The sequence below is a fragment of the Periophthalmus magnuspinnatus genome, chromosome 11 (assembly GCF_009829125.3).
Source record: "Periophthalmus magnuspinnatus isolate fPerMag1 chromosome 11, fPerMag1.2.pri, whole genome shotgun sequence".
Taxonomy (NCBI): domain Eukaryota; kingdom Metazoa; phylum Chordata; class Actinopteri; order Gobiiformes; family Gobiidae; genus Periophthalmus; species Periophthalmus magnuspinnatus.
In genome coordinates, this window is record NC_047136.2 from 7,101,130 (window position 1) to 7,124,510 (window position 23,381).

The 23,381-nt window shown below is 39.9% G+C and overlaps 2 protein-coding genes across 5 annotated transcripts in view; one reads left to right on the forward strand and one right to left on the reverse strand.

Moving 5' to 3' along the window:
* elmo1 (engulfment and cell motility 1 (ced-12 homolog, C. elegans)) overlaps nucleotides 1-23,381 on the forward strand; it is a 101,651-nt gene that overhangs the window by 72,162 nt on the left and 6,108 nt on the right. For 2 of the 4 annotated variants that reach the window (XM_033975492.2, XM_033975493.2), the window contains 3 exons: nucleotides 6,385-6,521; nucleotides 20,118-20,281; nucleotides 23,266-23,378. In XM_033975492.2, coding sequence (XP_033831383.1) covers nucleotides 6,385-6,521; nucleotides 20,118-20,281; nucleotides 23,266-23,378 — 414 coding nt within the window. Of the gene's footprint in view, nucleotides 1-6,384; nucleotides 6,522-9,161; nucleotides 9,436-20,115; nucleotides 20,282-23,265; nucleotides 23,379-23,381 lie in introns of those variants that run through there. The other 2 variants (XM_033975494.2, XM_055225217.1) reach the window with 2 other exon arrangements.
* sytl1 (synaptotagmin-like 1) overlaps nucleotides 13,632-23,381 on the reverse strand; it is a 37,651-nt gene continuing 27,901 nt past the window's right edge. The window contains exon 16 of the mRNA XM_055225224.1: nucleotides 13,632-13,648. The gene's annotated coding sequence lies outside the window, so the exon portion shown is untranslated. The remainder of the gene's footprint in view (nucleotides 13,649-23,381) is intronic.

The window sequence follows — 23,381 nt, forward strand, 5'->3', positions numbered from 1 at the left end:
AGACAAATAAATGAAAGAGCATATAGCATACACGCATATTATGCATTCAGATATTCAGTCTTTGTAAGTTTTCCCTCTTGTATTATTATGCCTCCCTTAAGGATAAAGGCAAAAGATTAGCTCTGATTGCTGTTTATTTGTGTAAATACCCAAACAAATCTCGGGGGGCCTGAAACGAGGCTGCTTTTGAATACTTCCTCCACTCTTCACACCACTCCCAAGTTTGATTTTCTCTCTTCTGTCTGTAAATACTCTTTTCCTAAAGCTATCCCTCAGAGACCTGTAATCATTTCTTACGCTTTTACGCTTTGACTCAGATTTTCAAAATGGGCATGATACGGCCGAAACCCTGGCTCTTCACAAATATTCAAAGCTGCTCTAAAAATCAGCCTTGACAACTTCTCTAAAAGACGTTTCCATTTTATGTCAATTTCACAGCGTTCAGCCTTTCTATCTGTTGCTTGTTGACATTTCTATGACGATTTTCGAAGGGGATGAAATAGAGCTGGTTTGGTTCAATCAACTGTCAGCGTTACCTGCATATTTCATCATTCATAACGCCATGCAGGTATCTCTCTTTCTGTGCATTTGTCACCACAGCAGCCGTCAGATCCTAAAAGATTAATTTGCTCGCCGTGTTTTTGGTGGAAACATGCTGCTTAATGGAGTCCATGTCTGTGAGGTGCCAAAAGCTTCTCTCTTCTCTCTTCTCTTCTCCTTTTAAGCCAAAGCATGGATTATTTATGAAGTCATTTAGGAAGCAGGTCGAGCGCTCTGAGTAATGGCCCTGCCTGGTGACTCACTGTGTGGCATCTCTCCGGACTGAGGTGGGCGGTTTGGTGGTGCAGGCGAACATATGACACGCTGGGCACACTTGCTAATCTGCTAATGTGTATACTGTGGAGTGTGAGCATTTTCAAATGTAAAGATGAACGAATTGTGGTCTGGCAGCAGCATCCTGCCTTAATGTGCTGCACAGGGCCATGGTGAAAAGAAAAAGCCTTGTTCAGCACCAAGGACAGCTCTATTGCCCTTTACCTGTGATAGCACAACTGAAGAGCAGCCAATCAAAGTCGTCTTTTTAGAATTGTGTTTTGGTACAAATGTGCAGTGTATATTTTGGTTGCAATACAATTTCTTTACATAAATAAATCTTTGGCACTCTGTCAGTTTGGCAGAAAAAGCAAAACAAAACAACATTATGCTATATAATTTATTCTTGGCTTCAGTTCAGATTTTGATCACTGCTAGAATTATTCATTCTACCAAAAAAAAAAACCTCTGCATATAATTTGATCTGACAGACTCCACAGAGTGCCGGCGCTAGTTTTGCATCTAACATGTTCAGACACAGCATGTGAATCACACTCATCACAAACTCATTTAGTGGACAGGTCACACCTCTCACATACAGGCTGCAGTGACCCTCTGGGCTCTTATCACGAATATCCAGAGTCCCAGGTCCCTCTGACCCCTCTGACCCCCCTGTTCCCTCTGTCCCCTCTGTCCTCCTGTCCCCAGAGGGAGGCTGTGCTGAGAGACTCAATGCGTCTGCACAGGCCTGAGCTGGTCACACAGAGGTCAATATGCCACTGACTCATCATGGGGGGAGGTGAAAATTATGTTTGGGCACACACTAGAATATTCTCTTGGCGTTTGTTATTGAACCACAATGTAAACTTGAATAATAAACCCTTTTGATTTTTGCACTAGTAAAATTTAGACCGCCGACATAATTAGGTCTGAGCAAAGCTTTAAAAAATTTATTACATCTCTGACCCATTGACAAAACCATTTATCCTCCGACACACTATTATCTGATTAGGATCTTTACACTTGGGTGTGATCTAGAGTCTGTGTGCTCTCATTGAATATTTCAGATTCGACACACAACAACAATACTTTCTTAAATTCCCCAATTCCTTGTGTCTTTTTCCTACAGAGGCTATTCCCCAGTGGGTTTATCTTGTGGTTTTACAAAGTGTCTTAGAAACTGGTGGAGTTTGGAAAAAACAAGAAGTATCAAGACAAAAACAAGTTAAAAACAGGATGAATTACATAACTAAATCTCTACATCTAAATGAGATCCTAAGTGCACTATAGAAATACTGCTGACGATAAAGCCTCTTATCTTGGAGACTAACAACAAGAGATTCATCCACAATTCAATGCATAAAAGGAATGTTTTAGCAGCACTTTAAAATATTGATGGGCTGGCCTAAAAGTTCTTCAATAACTAAATGTGTAATATATTTCAAACCTGAGCTAAGTAAGGCCTTTCTCTTTTATCTTTTGATGTGGTGTGAGCACAAGTTAAATTGCTTACTCACGCAGCCAGTCGTGTGCACGCTGGGCCAGCATCCTTCAAACATGCAAACTGAAGTGAGGGCTGCTGACTGGGCCTCTGTCACAGCTGGACATCAGAATCTGCTGCTGATGCTGTTAATTAGTACGAAGGACGTGTTCTGGTTATTCAGATTAAAGCATTGTTAAAAGGTGACTTTCTGTGCCACAAATACACGCTGGACAGGGAAAGAAACAGCCCACACATCACCTCTCTTGACCTCAACAATATACTTAGCAGCAACTTCACTGTAATTTGGAGTATTTTTACTTTAGCTTCAGTTTGGATTTTCACATAAACTCTGATAAGCATATAAGCTTGGTGTATAATATAATATTTCATCTTACCACTGTGCACAATATGGCATCTTACTGCTACTAAAAAAAAATCAAGATTGTTCATAAAAGCAGTCCCAGTTCAAATAAAAGTCTAGTTTAGATATTATCTTTTATACTGAAAACATAAAAGAACACACATTTAATAACACAACTTTGGTTTTGTTCCATTGTAAACCACTTTTACTTAAACTTTGACTGAAAAAGCAATAGCAAATGAATGTCGTCCTCCTGTCAGACTTGGACACTGGGCACAGGTGCATTCTGTGGGAGGGCAGACAGAGTGACTCAGGACCTCAGCAGAACTGGACATGTCCTGGTGATGGATGACTTTATGAAGAGAAAGATACAGGTCAGGAAGAGCTTTCTGTAACCTCTGCAACCTCCCGATACCGTTATGATCCCACAGTCCTCGCTACCAGGTCTAGAACGGCACATATATATAAAATGGTATGTGTTTTAAAATGTGACTCGGGTGTGCTATACAAATAAAATGTACTTACTTACTTATTTTTCAACAGATTAACATGTATTGATGAGGTAAACTAGACCTTAAGGATTACGCAGAATGACACAAAGGATACACAAAAAATAATTAGCAGCTTGTCTTTATTTGCAGCAAATTTTAATTATTTAGATCTCTCAGGTTAAGCCAAATGTTTCAAATGTAACACATATGCTTCAAAATAAAGATATACTATTAGATATTGGATGATTTTTGGAGTTGTTACTGAAACATCAAACCTCATCTACTTATTTTGTCTTCTAAAACTTCATAAAACATTACAGTTAATCCCTGTAACCTATGTATCCATATTATATTACCTCTAATTGCTATTCAAAGCTCCCCCTTCTGCCCCTGGTACTATACTGTTGCTATTCAAAGCTCCCCCTTCTGCCCCTGGTACTATACTGTTTATTATTGCCATATGCTTCTTATGCGACATTCCCAGTGTCCTGTTTCATACTTTATGGGCTTCGCTGGGACTGAACATCTGGCTGTACAGATGGGTACAAAACAAACTAAAAAACAACAACCTCTCAATCCATCTTTATTTCTAAGGTAATGCCTTACCAAAAAACACTCATAGATTCTTCCTCAAACGAGAAGAAGCATAACTGAGCTGCTGTTTTATTTGTATCATCTTGTGCAAGCCCAGATTTGTGTGTCCGTGGTTGTGACTCATCCATCTAAAAGTGCCAGACTCCCAGCGCTCCATGTGTCCAGTTGTCCACCCCTTTTCCAATATTAGTCAGCCTGAGCTACAGAGGGCTAGCTTGCAGTAAAAGTAACATATTCTTGCACTACTTCAGGAAGAAAACTATGAACGAGTAGAAAACTAAGGTTAAGGACAAAGCAGTGGCCTAATTAGAATGACATGACTGTGCACTTGCTTCTCATACCATGGAACCGAGAGCTTTTGCGCAAGTGGAAATGATTCAATCGTGACATTTCATGCAGAAAAAAAGCAGCTGCCGTACTTCTCATTTTGTGTTTTATTTTAAAGGGCAGTACATTTACGTTTGAACAAAGTGAAATGGTTCATAAAATGTGATCAGGCATTTTAATAGTGTTTGTAATTGTTTTTCCTCATAGCCTTGTTTAGGATTTTGTATTTTAAAATTCGCAAACTGAAAACAGAAGGGAACATAATCACTTGCTTTGCACCCATTGTACCATTGCTAATAATGTAAGACAAATGACTGTGATGTTTGCCAAAAAAACAAATGGCTGGCAACATCCTGGCATATTTTAGTGGCGCTTCCAGTGTTTGGCAGATCTGCTCAGATGCGTTGCTGTTAGAATTTTCAATATATACTCTGTAGGTTGCATCCACGTTCAAGAATTTGATTTCAGATGGAGGACAATATCACTTGGGAGATTCATGTTTTGTGAATGGGATATCCAAACTCATCATCTAAAAATTCTGACCCTTCACTCCACAAACACTCCATATTAACCTTAATCGGAAAGTGCTTTCAACTGAAAACTATTATGTCTTTAGGGTTAAAAAATAGCACAACTTTCAGCAGCTACTTCACTTTTGTTTATTTATGCTGACAGAGAAGACATCAGCTCAGTAATTACAGATACAAACTATAAACCAGGTCCAACATCTGCATTTTGACAGCTAAAAATATTCTATCATAAACGCTCCAGCTGAGTTTTAAACTATACATTTAAAAACAATGCAACCTATTAAAATGAATAGTGTTTTATGCAGTGCCACAATTTTTCAGGATGTGGTAGTAATACTAACACCACTTTGTATTCCCTATTGTACAAGCTATTTTTGTTGAGTGGTAAAGATGTTTTCAATTAGTCCGACCTTGACTTCCACCTTCTTATGGATAACAACATTTATTCATCTTGAGCCCTCTCACTGTGCGCTCCCAAATACATCTTGGCTTGTAATTCCCCTTACCTCTGCACCCAGGGGCTCTGTTAGTGCGACCAGTAAACAGCCTATTTAGCTCACTCCAAATTTCAGCTCTTTCTACAACCTTGCCACTCAAACAGAATTACTTTCTCGAAATCTATCTTTTTTCAAACTTGGCATCCCTGAGGACAGTGTCAGCATGTGTTTGGTTCACCCCTTTTAGCTTCCTGATTGACTGCGCGGTGATTGTGGTGCGTCTTGCTAAATTTGTCCACTTTTAGCTTTAGCTCGCATCCATCACTCCAAATCAAAGCCTGGGTCACTGTGCCATTCGCCTGTGGGTATAACTCATTATATGGTGAAGTTTCAATGGTTTCAACGGGGCAAGACACAGGCAGCAGCAAACATAGTTCAAATAAATGTCAAGACTTGTTATTCAGGCGCCTTGGTGAATACTATTAGCTGCATGCAGGAGTTCTGGCATCACTGTTTTGTTTTCAGCACATACTGGTAGCAATAGCAGGGATTGAAATGCCTTGATTTATGTCCATTATAGAAAATAAACCTGTCGAGAGCTTTGAGAAATGGAATATTGCAAAGTAATCCAGCTGGAACATTTCTGGTGGTCGCAAACATAGTGGCAACTCGTGATTTCTTAACTTCGCAAAGAATGCAGAACAGATTCAAGTTTCAGCCACTCTGAGGTGAATGGTACACGTGGGTTTGAAGACATTATTGGGAGTCCACATCATCAACATCAACAGTAGCGCAATGATACCAAAAGTTTTAAAGAAAAATTAATAGAACTAATTGTATCCAAAGATTGGCAGAAGTCTCGAAGTTGAAGATGGTCAGATCTTCCCAGTCTGAAGTGGCCAGTGCCAAAAGTCATCCTAAGAAACAGTGACTATCTACGCACATTACATCATCATAATGTTACAGTTTATAGTGAAACTTAAAGACTACAATGTAAAATATTTTGTAGCGCTATAGTTTCTTGTAGCATCCTTACAAAATGATTGGCAGTGTGAGTGTATCCATAATGTTTTTGCTGGAAGAGATGTTTTCTCCAGTAGTGTTGAGTGGGCAGAGTGTCCCTGTTGTTGTGCATTAGCCAGGTGGTCAAGTCGAGTCAGTGCTAACATTTATTTAAACATAATATCAAAATATAAGTCTGTGTGCTTGTGTTCATATTTCTTTTGGTGCCTTTAGATGAATTATATGTTTCTTATGGCTTTAAATCTTTGAAAACCAGAACATTTTCTTGTAAATATAATGCAGCAAACCCTTATTTTGTCTAATTGTTTTTTGTTTTTTTTGACAGCGAGTGAGAATTGCCATGACTTCCACCCGATGTTCTTCACACACGACCGCTCCATTGAAGAGTTCTTCTGCATCTGCATCCAGCTCCTTAACAAAACCTGGAAGGAGATGAGGGCCACAAGCGAGGACTTCAACAAGGTTTGTCCCATTGACCACATCTGCCACATTTTAATTCAATCTGGAAAGACTCAGACAGACACGAAAGAAAAATATTAGCATGGTGGGCTTTATTGAATGAGTTAGAAGACACTGCGATGAAGGGCGTGGCCAGTTAGATGACGTTTAGGAGATGTCTTCCGCCCACGGACCTGGACCCTGGAGGTGGTTGAGGTGAGACTGAGCCGATTGACGGGACGATGAGATGATGAGAAGCCGAAGAGGGGTGGGGAGGAGGTGGGGCGTGGCACAAACTGAAGCGGTTGCGTGTCTGTGATGGGGGTTTAAATAGGACAGACTGGACGCTGGGTGGAGGAAGAGGAGGTGCAGGAGAGCAGTGAGTGGACGGGTGCTTTTTCTCCAAAATGTTTGCTTAACTTATAGTGATATTTTCTTTACGGTGATGGATTATATGCAGGTGGTTATAATTGTATTAACACCAATTTTCACAGTTTTATGATCTTTGTTATTCTTTAGCATTAACCTTTTCCAAACATATGTTCTGCTTATCTACTGAAGCTGCCAGAATGTTACAATATCTTTAAAATTACATATAAATCAATCTAATTCCCATTCCCCGCGACACTAATGGGTAAACTTAATGTAAATTGTGAACCTGGAGTTTTCTCATGCAGACAGATGAGATGGTAATGACCTGTTAATGACTGAGTAGATTGTATATTTGTGCTGAGCAGATGCCTTGTGTCTTTTTCCTTTTGTCAATCTCATTATCATTATCGGAAAGTGTCTTACTGCAGAGGCACACGCTACAACCCACTCACAGGGTTTTAGTGGTTGGTTGTAAAATTTTCTGGGACATCTGTATCTTGTAATGGAATGAAATGTCAACTCAATAAACGCATCAGTGAATTCACAAATGAGTTCACACAGGCAAAAATGACAACGGAATTACACAAAACTAAAGTCCTTTATATTTATATGTATTATAATATTAGTGTAAGATTAGTCCCACTCCATAATCCACATTGTTAAAGGTGCACTATGTGACTTTTCTGGTGGAGAGCCCACTGTCAATAGAGCTTTTAGAGCTTTTCCACTGATCAATTCAAATCACTTCTCAAAATGTTTCTGTTTAAAGTGGCCTCCCACCTGACCACGCCCATGTTTGTGTGTGCCTGTGTATGTGTGCCTGACTGCTCTGTGTGTTATTGCGAAGAGTTTTGGGTGTCTTGGAAAGTACTATATAAAAATTGAATTCCTCCTCTTCCTTTTCTTCCTCCTCTTCCTTCCCTTTCACCTCTTTCTCTTCTTCCTCCTCCTCTTCCTCTTCTTCTTCTTCCCCTCTTCCTCCTATTGTTGTTGTTATTGTTATGTATTAAGTTACAGGTCAGATCTGTGGAAAGATGTCCCCACTCACACTATGTATGGAATAAATGGCATATAGATAATGTTGAAGATTCCAGATAAAACAATAAGATACTTGCAGAAGTCACATTGGGCACTCTTAAGGAAAACTAAAGCCGTATATCTGGACTTGTTAGTGTGTGCAGTCCCACTGACAGCAGTAGTTACTGGGCAGCAGTGCACGCACAGAACCCTTTGTTCAGCTGTAATTGATGTAGATTGCCAAGGTGCTGTGGTCTTTAACGCAGTGTTTCTTGGACTACTGATGGCTCTCTCTGATTCTGACTTTATGGCTGACTGAGGATCTGTTCTTTACACACATGATCACACACTTTTCATGCTTTGATGAAGATGGAGATTTAGATGTGGCGTTTCAGTTATGACATTTACCATTTGTTTAGTAAAGGCAGTGTTTGGTTTTATGTGCAGATTTTCAGCATTGTAGTACCACTGTGAGATGGGGCCTGTATTTCCAAAATAGAAGAAATTCAGTTGTGTAGGCAGCAGAAATTTTGTACCTAGAATGCACCCAAAATGTTCTAATAAAAAAGAATAATGCATTAGAAGCTACAACTTTGATTACAATTGCAATACTTCAAAATCGTTTGCCTCATTTGAAAGACACATGAATCTTTCATCAAGGTATGAAATCCAATGCATGTTTGATTGCACAGACATTAGACTATTTGGTCCACTCTCGTTAATGGATGATGCTTGAAGAGAATAGGAGTGTGTGCCGTGTGTGTTTAATGGAGGCAGGTCTGGTCCTCCCAGTGCACCGCTTCGGCCGCCAGGCAACCGTTTCCCCTGTTTCCATGGCAACCGCTGTCCAATTACCAGCGCCGCTCTCCTCTGTGCCTCTAAGATGGAGCCACTTCTCCACTGTAGCAGCATTGTGCTCATTTGCTTTCGCCATTTCGATAGCGGTCTGTTTTTGGGCTTCGCATCTCTCTCTTTTTAAAGTCTTAGGACAAGAGCATCCATCTCTCCACTCTTTCTCAGCTTGGAGGCACTCTGGATACACCCTCCTCCTCCTCCTTCTTCCTTTCTCATCCTCCCATCCCCTGGTCTAAAAAACCTCTCCATTTCTCCCACACACACGCATACACCTGTCATGTGATCCACTCTCCGTGCCGCCATTGGTGTCTGTGATCGTGGCGTGCGTCCAATCAGGGCATAAGCTCAGAGATCAACATAAGCGAAGCCGAGCAGCCTGGTTGATGCTCTTAGAGTCACAACAGGGAGGGGGCGCGAGGAAGGCAGGATTTGGAAGGCATGCACAAATTAATAGTACACCTCAAAATAACAGAAAAAGAAGAAAGAGGATAAAGCTGGAAAGAAGATTGAAGACTGAAGGAAAAGTGTTGGATAAGCTTTGGAGATTTATTTTAATTTTATTTTTTTTTGTCTAACACTAAAGCTAAGATTCCACTATTGCAAAGCACTCTTTCTCCAACCATCGCGTGATACCTTCTCCTCACCATCCATCACTGTGGAGAGTTTGGTACTACTGGAACCATGGAGGTGACATGTAAGTACTTCAAATACTGAATAAATACTATTTAGATTGCAGGAAGACAAACTGAGAGACAGCATGCGATGGTTGGGCAGATGCAATCCCGGTGAAGCGTAAGCAGGTTAGACAAGGATGCATCCAGTAGTCTTTTCATTAACACATACACACACGTATACAAACGCAGCCACGTTGACATAATCCAACACAATTTCACCCCCACTTCTAAGCTCTGAGCGCTCATGGACAGATTCGCATACAAAGATCACCCCCCCGCTTTAGCGCACCCAGGGCACTATCTGTATCCTGGTGTACGGAGGGGTGGGGGTGGGGTCTTGTTGTGAATGGGATTACTCCACTTCTCCTCAGATTGTCAACAGAGGAATTTGGTTGCATTGCGTGCGTTCCCTCTCCTCTCTTCCTCCATGCTGTGTGGTGCTAGTTGGAAGAGCTTGAAGCGGCGTTTTTTTGGGCATGAGGAGATGATGGTGGATTAGAGCGGGGTCAGGACCAGTCTGTAGAGCACACACTGTGAAGCATTGCCACTACAGGGATGCACTTGTTTTGGACATGAGAGCGTCCCTTTGTTCTGTTTACCTGCTTTATACTGAGGAAAACGGGGTCATGAACTTCAATCTGGACTCTATAAGTGGTGTGTTTTATAAGCTTTCAAGGGAGGGCACACATTGCTCTTATATGTCAGTGTAATTATTTCTGAACCACAAATAAAAATAAATAAAATGTGGCCATGTGGCTACATAAATAATTACATTTATTTGGACTAATGGACTACTAACAGGAGTAATGTTACAATATTTATAAAGGTTTTGAATCATTTTAATAGTATACAGCCTTAAATGTATATGTGTATATTTTTGTTAGTCCCAAGCCTAGATAAATGCATTCAAAGCACTTTAAATCAAGGAAACAGTCACCCATTCATACACATTTATACATGAATGTATGCAAACACTGGGGGTGAAGTGGGTTAAGTGTCTTGCCCAGGGGCACAGCAACAGTATTAATCTGTGGGAGCGGGTTTTGAACTGCCAACCTTCGCATAAACACTCCTACCAACTGAGCTACTGTCACCCCATGGTCCATATTGTTATATCCAAGTGTTATATATGCACAGTTAAGTTACGGTTACTTTTACCCTTTGTGCATATTTATTTTTACCCATAAGTTAAATTGGTAATAACAATTAAGCAATATTGATTCTGACTAATTACTATTGATTTATAGATTATTACAGACTATGCCACCATGCCAATTCACAATCAATCAGACTAATGAATGAACCTTCAACCTATCATTTCCAGCCATTAAATTAGTCCTTGGTTTACTTTGGCTGCAGTTTTCCTTCAGCAGTCTGCAGTGCTCTGAGTGCACTGGTTAATCAGCTTTGCCCGTCCCCTGTGGGATTATTCACGTCGATCCTCAGAAGCCCCTGCAGCACCAGCCTTGAAACCCTTCATAAGCTTTGGTTTTCACTGTCAGTGTGTCTAATAATGTGTGTAGGAGATTTAGCTTCTATTGCTGATGAAGGCTACACATCACTAATCAATTATGGACACATTATGCTGTCATTTGCAATGGGTTGCTGTGCCAATGGGGTAACATGTATGCTAAATTGGAGCGCTCTCAGTATAAACCGTTGGAGCAGGGGTAATGTGGAGCAGGTGCCAAAGGTGTGGGGCCGAAGCCATGTTTAGACCAGGAGGTGTACGGGGACAGTCCGTAAGGAGGTGGGGTGCCATGTGTCAACTACTGTGAATGTGCTGATGCTATGGTTTACATGAAACACTACATCCGTGACCTGCTTCAGAGTATAGCCCCTCCCCATTCTCCTCTCACTTGACAATAATTTGATTTGCTGCCATCTGTCCATAAAGTCTACAGAATGAGAAAGTGACATTTTTTGGAGGTTGCTTCAATCAAAGAACAAGTCTGTAAAACTGAGATTCTGAAGCAGTTTTGGAGTATGTTTTTTTTGTGCTATATATTGCGATCAAGTTGTTATTGTAGACTATAACTACAGTCATGTGTATGATGGTTGCATTTATTTCTCAGTCTGATCACATTTTCTAGGGGTCCAGTTGATTGTGTTGGTTGTATCTTTATTTTCCTCACTTGTACCATGCAGCTCTTAACTTTATTGTCGAAAAGATTGATTCTAGCATCAGCATTGGATCGAACTTGCCCACTATTCAAAGCTGGGTTGTTGTTTATATTTTTACCGTTTGAACCACTAGGGCTCTTTAGATAAATTATTCATTTGTTTATTTTTATATATTGCCATACACCAGTTCCCAATTTGTATCTACAGAACATATTAATAACATAATACATTTTCAAAGGCCCCAGTTTTTGCTCCCAGGCCCTGATTTGATGTGTATTTTCCAGTATACCTGCTGGCTCCTCTCATCTTTCTCCCTCCAGTGGTCGCCCATCTCCCCCTTCCCCTTCCCCTTCCCCTTCCTTTGAGTCTCACGCCCCCCTCCTCCCCTCTCTCCCACTCTCTCCTCTGTCCCTATTGTCGAAATCAGACAGGCTATTTATATCTTTATGCCTGGCTGCCTCAACCTCCCTCTCCTTTAACAAGGTTTTTCTTTTATTGTTTTTGCACATGTGTATTATGCATGATTAGACAGCACTGCAGCGACAAATAGCCAGCACTCCCGGGGAATTTTTATTACTTCATTTTTTAATCAATTGTAAATGGATCTAAATGCTAACTCTGATATTCCTCCTTCCTGTATTAGCGGTATAAGAGAGGACGGCTCTGTTAGCCCACTCACGTTAAGGATGCCACAGTTGAGCTCCCTAATCAGACAAGAGCGATTATGAGCCATTAGCGTCAAACCATCAGAGGTGCATGAGTGGAGACAAGCTAACATTTCACTGTATCAAAATAATGAGGCTGTTGTTTGGGTCTGCAGTGTTACTCTAAACATTATGGCTGTATTTATATGTGTTTTCTTTGCATTAGCTTGATAGCACAAGTGTGTACTCTGCAGTGATCTTGTTGGTTCTCATTTAGTATCACACCAAGGCGGTCATGTGATTGTGTAGTGCAAGGAGCCGTGCTGTGAAAATGGCTGCAGGGGCCTATGACATTAGCATTTATCACCATCAGCATTATCTCTCATTGAGTTTAGCTGTCATTAGGATATAGAGTCTGCACATGGAGTAGCACTAAACTAGTAAACTGTATACAATAACAGGACAAGTGATTTTATGGTGAGTAAAATGGGTTTGACATTAAAGTGTGTTTTAGCCATACTCGTGTTCATTCGTTTGTTCTGGTGTTGCTATTTTTAGATCTGAAATAATCAACCCCAGAGAGAGGAAAAAAATCTCTATTGTTATTATGTATGGCCTTGTAACAGTTTGTTTTTGTTTTTTTTTTGTATAAACTGTGGGAAACAAGAAGTGTAAATTCACCATTATTTAGTTTGTGCGACAAGGACACCCATCACTACTATGATGCCAAGATATATTTATATTTTGTTCAATGTCATTTTACTCTCAACTCAAGCTGTGAAACCTTCATCATTAAAAGAGCAAATAGTTTTTTTTTGTAAGACAACCAACTAATCTCAGTTTTGATGTCCGCAGATATATCTTTAATTACAAACAATTAGCTCCTCCCACTGGGACAATTAATGGAGTGTTCATTTTTCTTGTATGTTGTAATAAAGCAGACATGAACACTGTGCCGTGTACCAGCCAAGGTCGACTTGGCGTTTCTTGATGGAGTCTAGTTGGTGCTGATTTCCCAGGCGACTGTCCCCTCTGATCATCCATATGGGCTGTGCAGTGTGTCACTGCTAGTGGCTTGTTGAAATAGAGCTCCTTTGACAGTTTGTGAGCGTGTGTGGCGCTGACCGGCTAAAAATGGCAACAGGAACAGCGTGGCAACAGCAGGCACCGCCATCACATCAGTCAACTGGAAGTAAGTGACCGCGGGGGGCGTAAATTTCAAGTTAGACATACAAACTCCTGAGAAAGTTGGGCAAGAGCAAGAAATGGTGGGTGGGTGTTTATTACATTGTGCGGCCTAACATTTGTGTACTTATTCACACCTGTGCCACTTATGGGGACAAAAATCAAGTCCCCGTGACTAAATCATGTCATCTATCTAATGAAGATGAGGTAAAATAGGTTGGTGTTTAGGTTAAGAGTTAGGAAAGTAGTAAATATGGTTAGGGACCAGGTTTGGATTGAGCTCCAGGAAATGAATGTAAGTCAGATTTCCAGGCTTTTTGGGGAAATTATACTAACATGGGTGACTTGTAGTGCGATAGATGAAGTGTTGACCCCTGAACTAGTTTTTGTCCTGGTCTGGGCACTGTACTTTGTCCTTGCAACATGGGTCTCTTGCCTTAACAAGAAGAGCATAGAATGTTTCCCTTAGTTAAGAATTTTGGTCTTTTTGTTTGGTTGTTCACTACATTGTCAGTCGTCTTAAGCCTGTCTAACCCTTTTGCACAGTACTGTATATGAACTGCTTTCTATGTCCTCAATTCTTCTTAATATGTGTAGAAACTGTCAACAAGCCCCATCGGGAAAATGTGCTTACTTTCATTGCTCTCCAAAGTCCTATAGCCCATTTCTATTGTAGTTCATTTTTCTGAAAGACATGGATACAAAAGCTTCTTACATTTGCACCGTGGGGGGTGGACGCATAATTGAAAAGTTAATGGAAGAAACTTGTGCCTTTCTGAGTTTCCTCTCTTCTGCTTTTTACAGTTTTTACATGGCACAATATCAGTCTTTAATGGGGAAGAATACAGATGGATGTAAGGCTCTGGGGCATGTTTCTGGACGATATCAAGAGCATCAGAGACATGAGAGTTATTTTCGGCTCCTTTTGTCACTCCCGTCTTTGTAATCTGACAGTGCACATCCCAGTTGCAGCTGTCATCATCGGGTTGGGGCAAAAGGTCGAGCCATGTCAAAGTCTGAATATTTTAGTATTTATTTACACATGTCACATCACATCACACTTCAGGGAGACTAAGTTGACATTCAGAAAGCTGTAGGCTATTTTGTAGTTTGAGTTGTTTTTATTTGTATCTGTCATCTGACATGTAATAAATGTGTTTTACTTCAATAGTGTGAAACCATACACAAATTGAACTAGTGTGTGCATGAAACATGAGAAATAAAATAGGCTATATTTGATGGCCAGTGAAACGTGACTACAATTGTTATTGGCATATTGCACATTGTAAATATCCATGTACTGTGTTTGCATGTAGCACAACAGAGTACATGATTAATTGCAGCACTGGGCTATTGACCTCCAAGTCTATAAGTATGCCCCGGTGTGAAGCCAGGTAATCCCTGAGGAAGTGTAAACACAACAGTCAGCTCTTACACTCTGTGAGGAGATGTAGGCAATCCATTCTCACCAAAACTGCTGTCTTGCATCAAGAGTCACATTTCCAGTCTACTCTAGTCATACTATGATCTTGGTATACTTGTATCATTAACTTAGCAAAACACTTATACAGTGCGTAACAATGTAATTGAGCTTTTGTCTTAGAAGAAGGACATTTGAATCAATAAAATGCATTTTTTATAGTTTTACTTATTCAAAAATAGAAATACTCCCGCTCTGCCTTATTTGCAAAAAGGTTTGTTTACAGTGCAGCAGCAACGTTTCAGCAACCAGGCCTTCATTGGGCAAAGACAGAGTGCGGGGGTCTTTCTATTTTTGATTTTGGCGAGCATTACGCACGCCCTCTCCAACGCACCTGGCTTCAGAAATACCATGTGCGAAGCACGTTCTTTATCTTAATAGTTTTACTTATTGAACATTTCAAATTTTTGTTCAAGCTTTTTAACCTAACCATGCCTAAATTGCATGCTCATGTAACACATTCTGGCAGTGTAAAATAGCTCTCTTGATAGCTTTGAGGGAAGTCATTACTGCATGATGAAGGTCTTATTATTTGCCCAGTGAAGTTTGCCCGCTGAACAGTCTGCAGTGCCACAGTGAGCCTGTGAGTGACAGGGCTAAATGACGTTATTACCTTACTCTGAGGTAAATGAAGGAGGAGACAGCTGATTGGCTGGACCATCATTTGTCCCTTTAGTCTAGTCGGTCCATTGGGCAGAACAAAAGGGGAGGGCTGGTGAATTGTCCCATCTGAGTGAATAAGGAACATGAAGAATCAGGAGTTAGGCCTATACTTTGGGTTTCATGCTTCATGGGACAGTAGAACTGATACTGGTGCTACTCTCTGCAAATGGGATAGAGGATTGTTCACTTTAAGCAAATAGTTCTTTTTGTTCAAATTTTCCTCTGATATGGGTAGAAATGGCGACTTCAAACTTGTACCAAAACTGGCAAAGTATATAGTTGTTAAACTTTAACAGCTATATACTTAACTTTCCGTGACACGCATCAAATCACTACAAATCATGTTCAAGATCAAAGACTACACCATGTTTTGTTTTGAAGACCACAAAAAGTGAAGCATCTGTCTAAATTTACTGGGGAAAGTTTGCCTGACATCATGTGACCTCTACCAAGGAGCTGGGTGGGTGTGGAAGGGTTGGAGATAAAATATTCTGGTGCTCACTGGCCTGTTGTGAGAGGACCATGTGTTCGTATTAAATCTGATGAATATTCCTGTGTTAATTAGCAGGAGTGCAGCCACATGGGCTGGCCGAATTGTTTTTCTGCTGTACACAAGTCATATTAATGAGTCTTCCCCAGGGCCGACTTCACTGCATTCCTCCAGAGACTCATTCTATAACAGAGCTGAGCAATAACAATAAGACCGCTCATGGCACAGAGTATAGATCATGAAAGATTACTGTCCCAATGTGACCTTTAGTTTGGGCTACGTTCTTGTCATTTTGCACCACTATTGATGTAAGGCATATGGAGGGAGCATTAGTTAGCATAATTAAAGCAGACCTATTATGCAAAATCGACTTTTCAGAGCTTTTAATGTTGTAGTTGTTTTCCCCTCTCATTTACCCTCTCAAAGTTGTTTTTGGAATGATTCGTGCATATTTAAGCAATCTTTAATTTATTTTCAACATGCCATATTGTCGATCAACTCCTGTTTTCACTGCCACCGGTACAAGCCCACTGTGACGTACTTACGTCATTCTCCAGTTTTATTTTCTTAATAGGTGATATGCACTGGATTCAGCAGCGCCACGTAGTCATTTTGGTACACATAGACAAAAAATCCATCGGAGGTGTTGTCAATTTCACGGTTCGTTTGCGACGAAGTCAGCTCCCATTGGGCACCGCAGTTTTCTAACGGGGAAGTTAGCGTGCTGACTTTGATGAATATTGCCTTTTAAAATGTCCAAATTATAACATGATAATCCGCGGGTGTCGTAGATTATAACTATATAGCAGCACAATATATTTTCTTTAACCTATTTTAGTAGCGATTACTATTATGATACACACCTAATTATTACATGACATCAACACCATTCTTTTATTTTTTGTTTTTGTTTATGCTAACGCTTAAGTCCCACTTGCCATCTTGGCCGGCTGGAATTTATCCATTGTCCCAACCTTTATTTTGCCCAGGTAAACCATCCATTTACTTAGATTTAAAGGTGCATTATGTAACTTTACCCACTTGCACTATGACATTAAACTTGTATATTTCCATGGTGACACCAACAAGCCAAGTTACAGGTTTCTGCAAGTTCACGTATTTATGAGAAATAAAAGCTCCTGTAATTTAATTAATGCAAAATTGATATGTTTACTATATCCTGGAACAGTATAGTGTTTCAGGCAAAGCAATATCATCCCCAAGGAGACAAACAACGTGCCAGCATTTACTTTAACTACTTTAACTACCAAGTTTTTCAAGTCTCGACACATCATTTGTAAATCTAATGGAGACATAAATTATAATAAAGCTTCATTATCTGCAGTGTAGGTGTATGTATGTAGTTTATGACAGCCTCCTCTATGTGATGGAGATTAAAAGTCAGGGATGATGGATCTCTCATATCATGATTACGAGCCTCGGGATTCGCCCATTTGTCTGAGTGAAGAACTGGGAGAGAGCAGGAAGTCACAGGGGTCATAAATCTGGAAGACATCGTTTTCACTATAAAAGTATGACCTAGAGAAGCGGTAATGAGAAATGTATTTACAAGGGGCATCCACAACACTTCAGAGATTAATATGAGGGGGTTTTCAATTTTATGTGGGACAGGAGACATAATGTAAGTGGTTCAGTGCGATTTGTTATTTTCAAACACAGGCATCAGTGTTCTTGTGTTGGATTAGATCTGAGCTATTAGCGTAGTTTCTATTTCTGTGAACCGTCCATCCGTTAGTTCTGAAAAGCTTGAGTGTTGTAGTAGAAACAGTAATTAAGAAACCTTTATATAGACTCCAGCACTGACGTATATGAACCATATCATGAAGACGTATCATGTTCACTGTCAGTTTTGTACATTTTTGTTTTCTTTTGGTACCGGAAGCATTCATGTAATTGTACTGTCATGTAGTAGTTGTATGTATTGACTCTTGTGAGGTTTAAGCCATGTTATACTCCTGTTAACTCCTCAAAAACATACCTGGAGTTGTGTTTTGTTTCATTCACACATGTTTGCATTATTGGGCGTCTACTTTTCCAAAGCTCAAAATGCTCTGTCTGTTACCTTTAGCTCAGTAGAGATTGGCAATTCCCTGTCTGAAATTATCCAAATGATTCTAGTGAAGCTGTATGGAGTTTAAAAACATGGTGGAGCACTTCCTGTATTACTACATGATGACATCACAAGGTGGAACAGGGTGTTTTCTATTTGGGAGAACAACTCAGCCTAAAAATGCAGGGTTTGTGTGTTAAATATGTCTGAACGAAACAAAGCACAACTCCAAGTATCTTTGTGACGAGGAAACAACATTATAACATATATTAGAAAAACGCACAATATGGGATTTGTACTTGTCTTGGAGGTCTGCTTGTCTTCCTGTTCCCCTTATTTTGGGAACAAACAATTTCTTCATATCATATCTAGCTTTAGAGGCTCATTTTTGCCTGCCAAGACAAAACTGGTTGAATGCTGAAAACATCTTGAGCTGGCAGTTACAGCTCTTACTCTGGATAATCTCATAGCTTTGTTTTGGAGCGCTCTTGTTTCTGGTCATTTTGAACCCACTTACTCCAAAGTTAATCTGCCTACAAGGCTCCCTGAAAGAGTTGAGCTGTTGATGAGTAATCGCTGCAAACACAATGAAAAAGTACTGCGGAGAAGTTGACTTTCTTGGCGTCTGTTTTGGCTGCGCTTATTCTTATAAATAGCCTGAAATAGCCAGAATAGAACTGAGAAAGATACACTGCCAATTGAACAAACCCCATCTCATTATAGTCACTGTGAGGAGGTGTACTGCAGCTTGTTGGGAATGGAAATATTTGCGCTATCTTGAGCATTTGATCAACAAAGCAGGACGCCAATAGAGAAAGTACAATGGCTCCAAATGAAAAGGAGTTGGAGAGAAGCGTGTCTTGTTGTTGTGATGCAGTGGATCACCGTGTGCAAACCCGGGGTCGACTGACAACGAGCCTCATCCATAAACACAACCACCTTCACACTGTTTACTGCTGCCCATCCAAGTCAAATTTAAAACACAAAGCTGTTCCCTCATCATCTGTTTCATTCACGGATGTTTAACACACTCCCTGCATATTTAGGCTGAGTTCCTCTTCTTTTGAGCTTTGGATGTGAAGACAAACCAATAATATAGGATTACTCAAGCATGGGTGAATGAAACAAAACACAACTCAAGGTATGTTTATAAGGAGGTAACATTATAACATGACTTAAAGCTCATAAGAGTCACTTTTGCCTAATATATGATCTTTAAAAGCTAATTAGCCACAACAAGTGTGTGCGGCATAAATTATTAAGCAGTCATTGATTAATTCATTCAGAGCCGTGTTTATACTGGTTGTTTTTCTGTCGCTCAGAGGGGAAAGACTCTGTTGTTTGATCTTAAACTATTTTTGGTTGTTGCAACATCAGCAAGCAAGAAGGAACACAAGAAAATCAATGTTGTGGAGTTGGTTAAGAAGCAGTAGAGGAGTTGCTGCACTGTGGCCATAATCCCAGCACTGACAGTTTGTTGAATGTTCTCCCCACTCTTCACCCCCATTTCACAAGACATACTGTCCTGTCCAACAAAGCCTATGCACCACACTTTGTCTAGAAGAACCCAGATCATTTTTGTTGTATGTTTGTTCTTTATGATTCCTTAATTACTTGACAATAGACACTTACTAATGCAGCCTGTGTGTTGGAAGGTTCATATCATAATCACATTTGGGTTCTTTGACAGTTCTGACTATACAAAGGGCTAATAGATTTGGACATGCATGACGTGTTGAATGTGTTGTTATGAGGAGTCATCCTTTGTCAGCGTTGAGCACAAAGCCCTCCCTCTCTCAGACGCTGGAGGGAAAGTGAGGAATCAGAGTGGCACCGTGTCAGGCTTCTGCAGCTACAGCTAAAGTAATAGCATTAGCCTGGGCCAAGGATTATGGACTAGTCATGTATTTTACTGCCACTGGATGCTTCAACCAAATTGTCAACTTTGCTTTTACAGAAACCAGATTAGGGACTTCACACTGATACTCTCAAAATTGTTTGCTTTTTTACGATGTTTACTTGAATAATTGTATTGTTTGTTTCAGGTAATGCAGGTGGTGAGGGAGCAGATCATGCGAGCGCTCACTGTCAAGCCTAATTCTCTGGACCAGTTCAAGAGTCGCCTTCAAAACCTGAGCTACACAGAAATCCTCAAGATCCGTCAGTCCGAGAGGATGAACCAGGAAGACTTCCAGTCCCGGCCCATTCTGTGAGTGCCCTTCTTATGCACAGCACAGGCACTACATGGCTGGTTTGTGGTGGATTGTCCTCTGTGTACATATGTGTTTGGTTTGAGACACAGGGCTAGCGTTAAATGTAGTAATTGATGGAGAGGACTGAAGAGAAATGTATTGAATTTCACGTTATATCACCTTGATACCATCCCTATTTACATGTTAAGAATAAGTAACATCTTAAAGGCACGTAAACATGATTTGTCCCCATCTATTTGTACATGTGTTAAAGATTGAAAACATCACCCCTGTCATGTTTTATTCCTTTTGTGAAATGGTGGTGCTTGTTGTTCTGAAATTCAGAACATTCTCTACAGGCAGCTGTGTTTTTTTTATATTTTATTTCCTTGCAGTCAGGCACAGCAGGCGGCAATACTTTGTTCTTTGTTTCTTGCCAGATATATATCATGGACTAGAATAAAGAAGAAGAATACTTGTCCAATGGGAATAGGTTTTGGGTTCTGCTGCATAGCTTGTCCAGGTGTTTCTTAAGACTGTGTCTTAAAGTATCCCTTACTTTTATATAAAGCAGAAAGTGTTGCTGTTTACTGTAACTAAATTATAATTAAGATATTTGCCAAAATAGATGGCATTGATCCCTTGTTCATCTTTTCTGTCTAATCACACAAATGGCCCATAATTTGCATGAGCTCAAAGACCTGTGGTTATTAATTCCATCATAATTGCCTCTCTTCTCCTCTGCATGTCATTTGTCATTTGAACGCTCGCTCCACCTGTGTGCTCTCCTCTACAAAACGTGAGTTGTGTTGAAAAAGTCTCAAAATGACATTGAGAGTGAACGGTTCATTATTGACGTCTGACCTCTAACGCTATAGATCCCCACTGGCTGATCAGGGCCGTGGGGTCTGTAATTGAGAACCTTGTTTACGCCCGGTGCTGTATAATGAAGGAGCTAGCACTATTGAAAATTGTTGCAGTGAGAGGCATTGAACCGTGATCAATGGAGAGTTAAAGGTTTACTGAATCAATACTAGATGGGGAGAAAGCATTTTACTCAACACTTTTGTTAGTTGTTCAATCGCATCCTAATTAATTATTTGTTAGAAAGAAGATTAGGAAAAACACTGACAACATAATGGTGTAATTGTGATCAGACTCAAGTGCAAAGTGAGTCAAACATACAACTGTTTCACCTGCAGAAATGTGTTCAAACAATCATGATAATATTCAGTATGTTCGAGGTTGAATATTATCATGATTGGACCGAATGAGATTTACCACTATTACAAATATCTGTATTACAGGCTGTGGTTAGATGCACACTCAAAATCTGATTAACAGCACATTTTTGAGATTATTTAAATGAAAATGAAGCAAAATCAACACATTTCTTTCTGATCAGATTTTTCAGAGGGTCCAGAAATCAGTCAGATTTTGGTGCAATGTGGTCATTTTACTGATTGCAGAAAAATCATCAAAATATTGTGTCTCATCTAAACTAATAACAATGTAACGTTCTTGCTAAATCTGTTTGTTGTTTTTTTTAAACACTGTAAGAAATTATAATTAGACGTGCTTTTGGTAACACGTTATAATACACATACCACACGGACTTTCATGAACAAATCGTTTATTAAGAATGATTCAGGATTAATAACTGCTTAATTAATATCCCAACCCCAATCCTAACCCTAACCATTTAACAAAGTACTAACAAATCCCAGAACTGTTTATTTATTATGAATTAAATCTTTGTTCATGTTTTATTATAGCTACTTAAGGGGGAGTTATTATACAGTGGTACTACACTTTTTACTACAAACCCAAGCCTATGTAAGAAGCTTAAACATAAACCAAAATGAAAGACAAATATTTCAAAAGTTGATTACCGTTGCGATCATCCATTGGCTTTAAAGTATTGCCATGTCTTGTGTAAGGACAATCCCCAAGGCCGCAGCAGAAAAACTCTTTCTATCTCTCCGGTGATTAGCCACGCCTTTCCCTTCGGCCATTACAGATGTCAAGACCAATGTCCAGGCACAGATCAATGTAATGACCCTGCCCCACTGATGAGGCGGCTCCACGGACAGAGAGAGGCCAAGACAAATGAGACAAAATCAAAACGGACAACTCTCAAGGAGGAGAAGGACGAAAAGTAGATCCTCATTTTGCCTGTGTCAGCGTCTACAATTCACATGTCACAATTCTCCAGTGCCGCATCTGAATAGAAGCAGACAGTTCGCAGTGATGATGAAGGGAAGTAAAAAAGTTGCAGAACGAGAACAGATTATATCCATTATTGATGTTGACTAGTGCAGTGCGGCTGACAGTCAGAGCAGCACTGACATGTACATGCATAAATAAATAAGCACGACACACTTTCCGCTCCTCAGCCTTTTGGGATGCTAACTGCATCTATACACATGCGGATGAGAAGTAGATCTGTTTAATCCAGCTATTAATAATACAAGTGTCTCATAACAGTGGAGATGTAATTATGATATTTCTACAGTTGTTTGTGTTTGAAGTTGGATTCCTGCATGTAAAATGTACACATCAGTTTTGTTTTGATAATTTAGTTTTCCAAAGTAACTTATATGGAGTACAAGTCGTAATACTGCTATGTTTTATTAGGATCACACTTTTTATTTTTACTAGATTTTTATACACAAACAAAATGTGTAATAGCTACACTATTTACAGCCTTAGTAAAACATGAAAGAAGATTGAATTCATAATGAAAAAAGTTTATTTAGAGCATAAAAGTGCATATAGACTGTGGTATAGAAAGTATGTAATCTTGTTGTAGGTAATGTAACTGGTTTTAATAAAATGTACATATGAACAGAGAAATCCAAATCAGATGTCTTGTCCTGTATTGGTCTTGATCTCTGCTCCTCTCTGTTGTGTTATATTGACATGTTGCTCTCGCTTGATTCAATCTTTAACATCATACAGTACATCCTAATGAAGCTTTTTTACTGTGTCTCTTCTGCAGGGAGCTGAGGGAGAAAATCCAGCCGGAGATCATGGAGCTGATCAAACAGCAGAGACTGAACCGTCTGTGCGAGGGCACCTGCTTTAGGAAGATCAGCAGCCGCAGGAGGCAAGGTC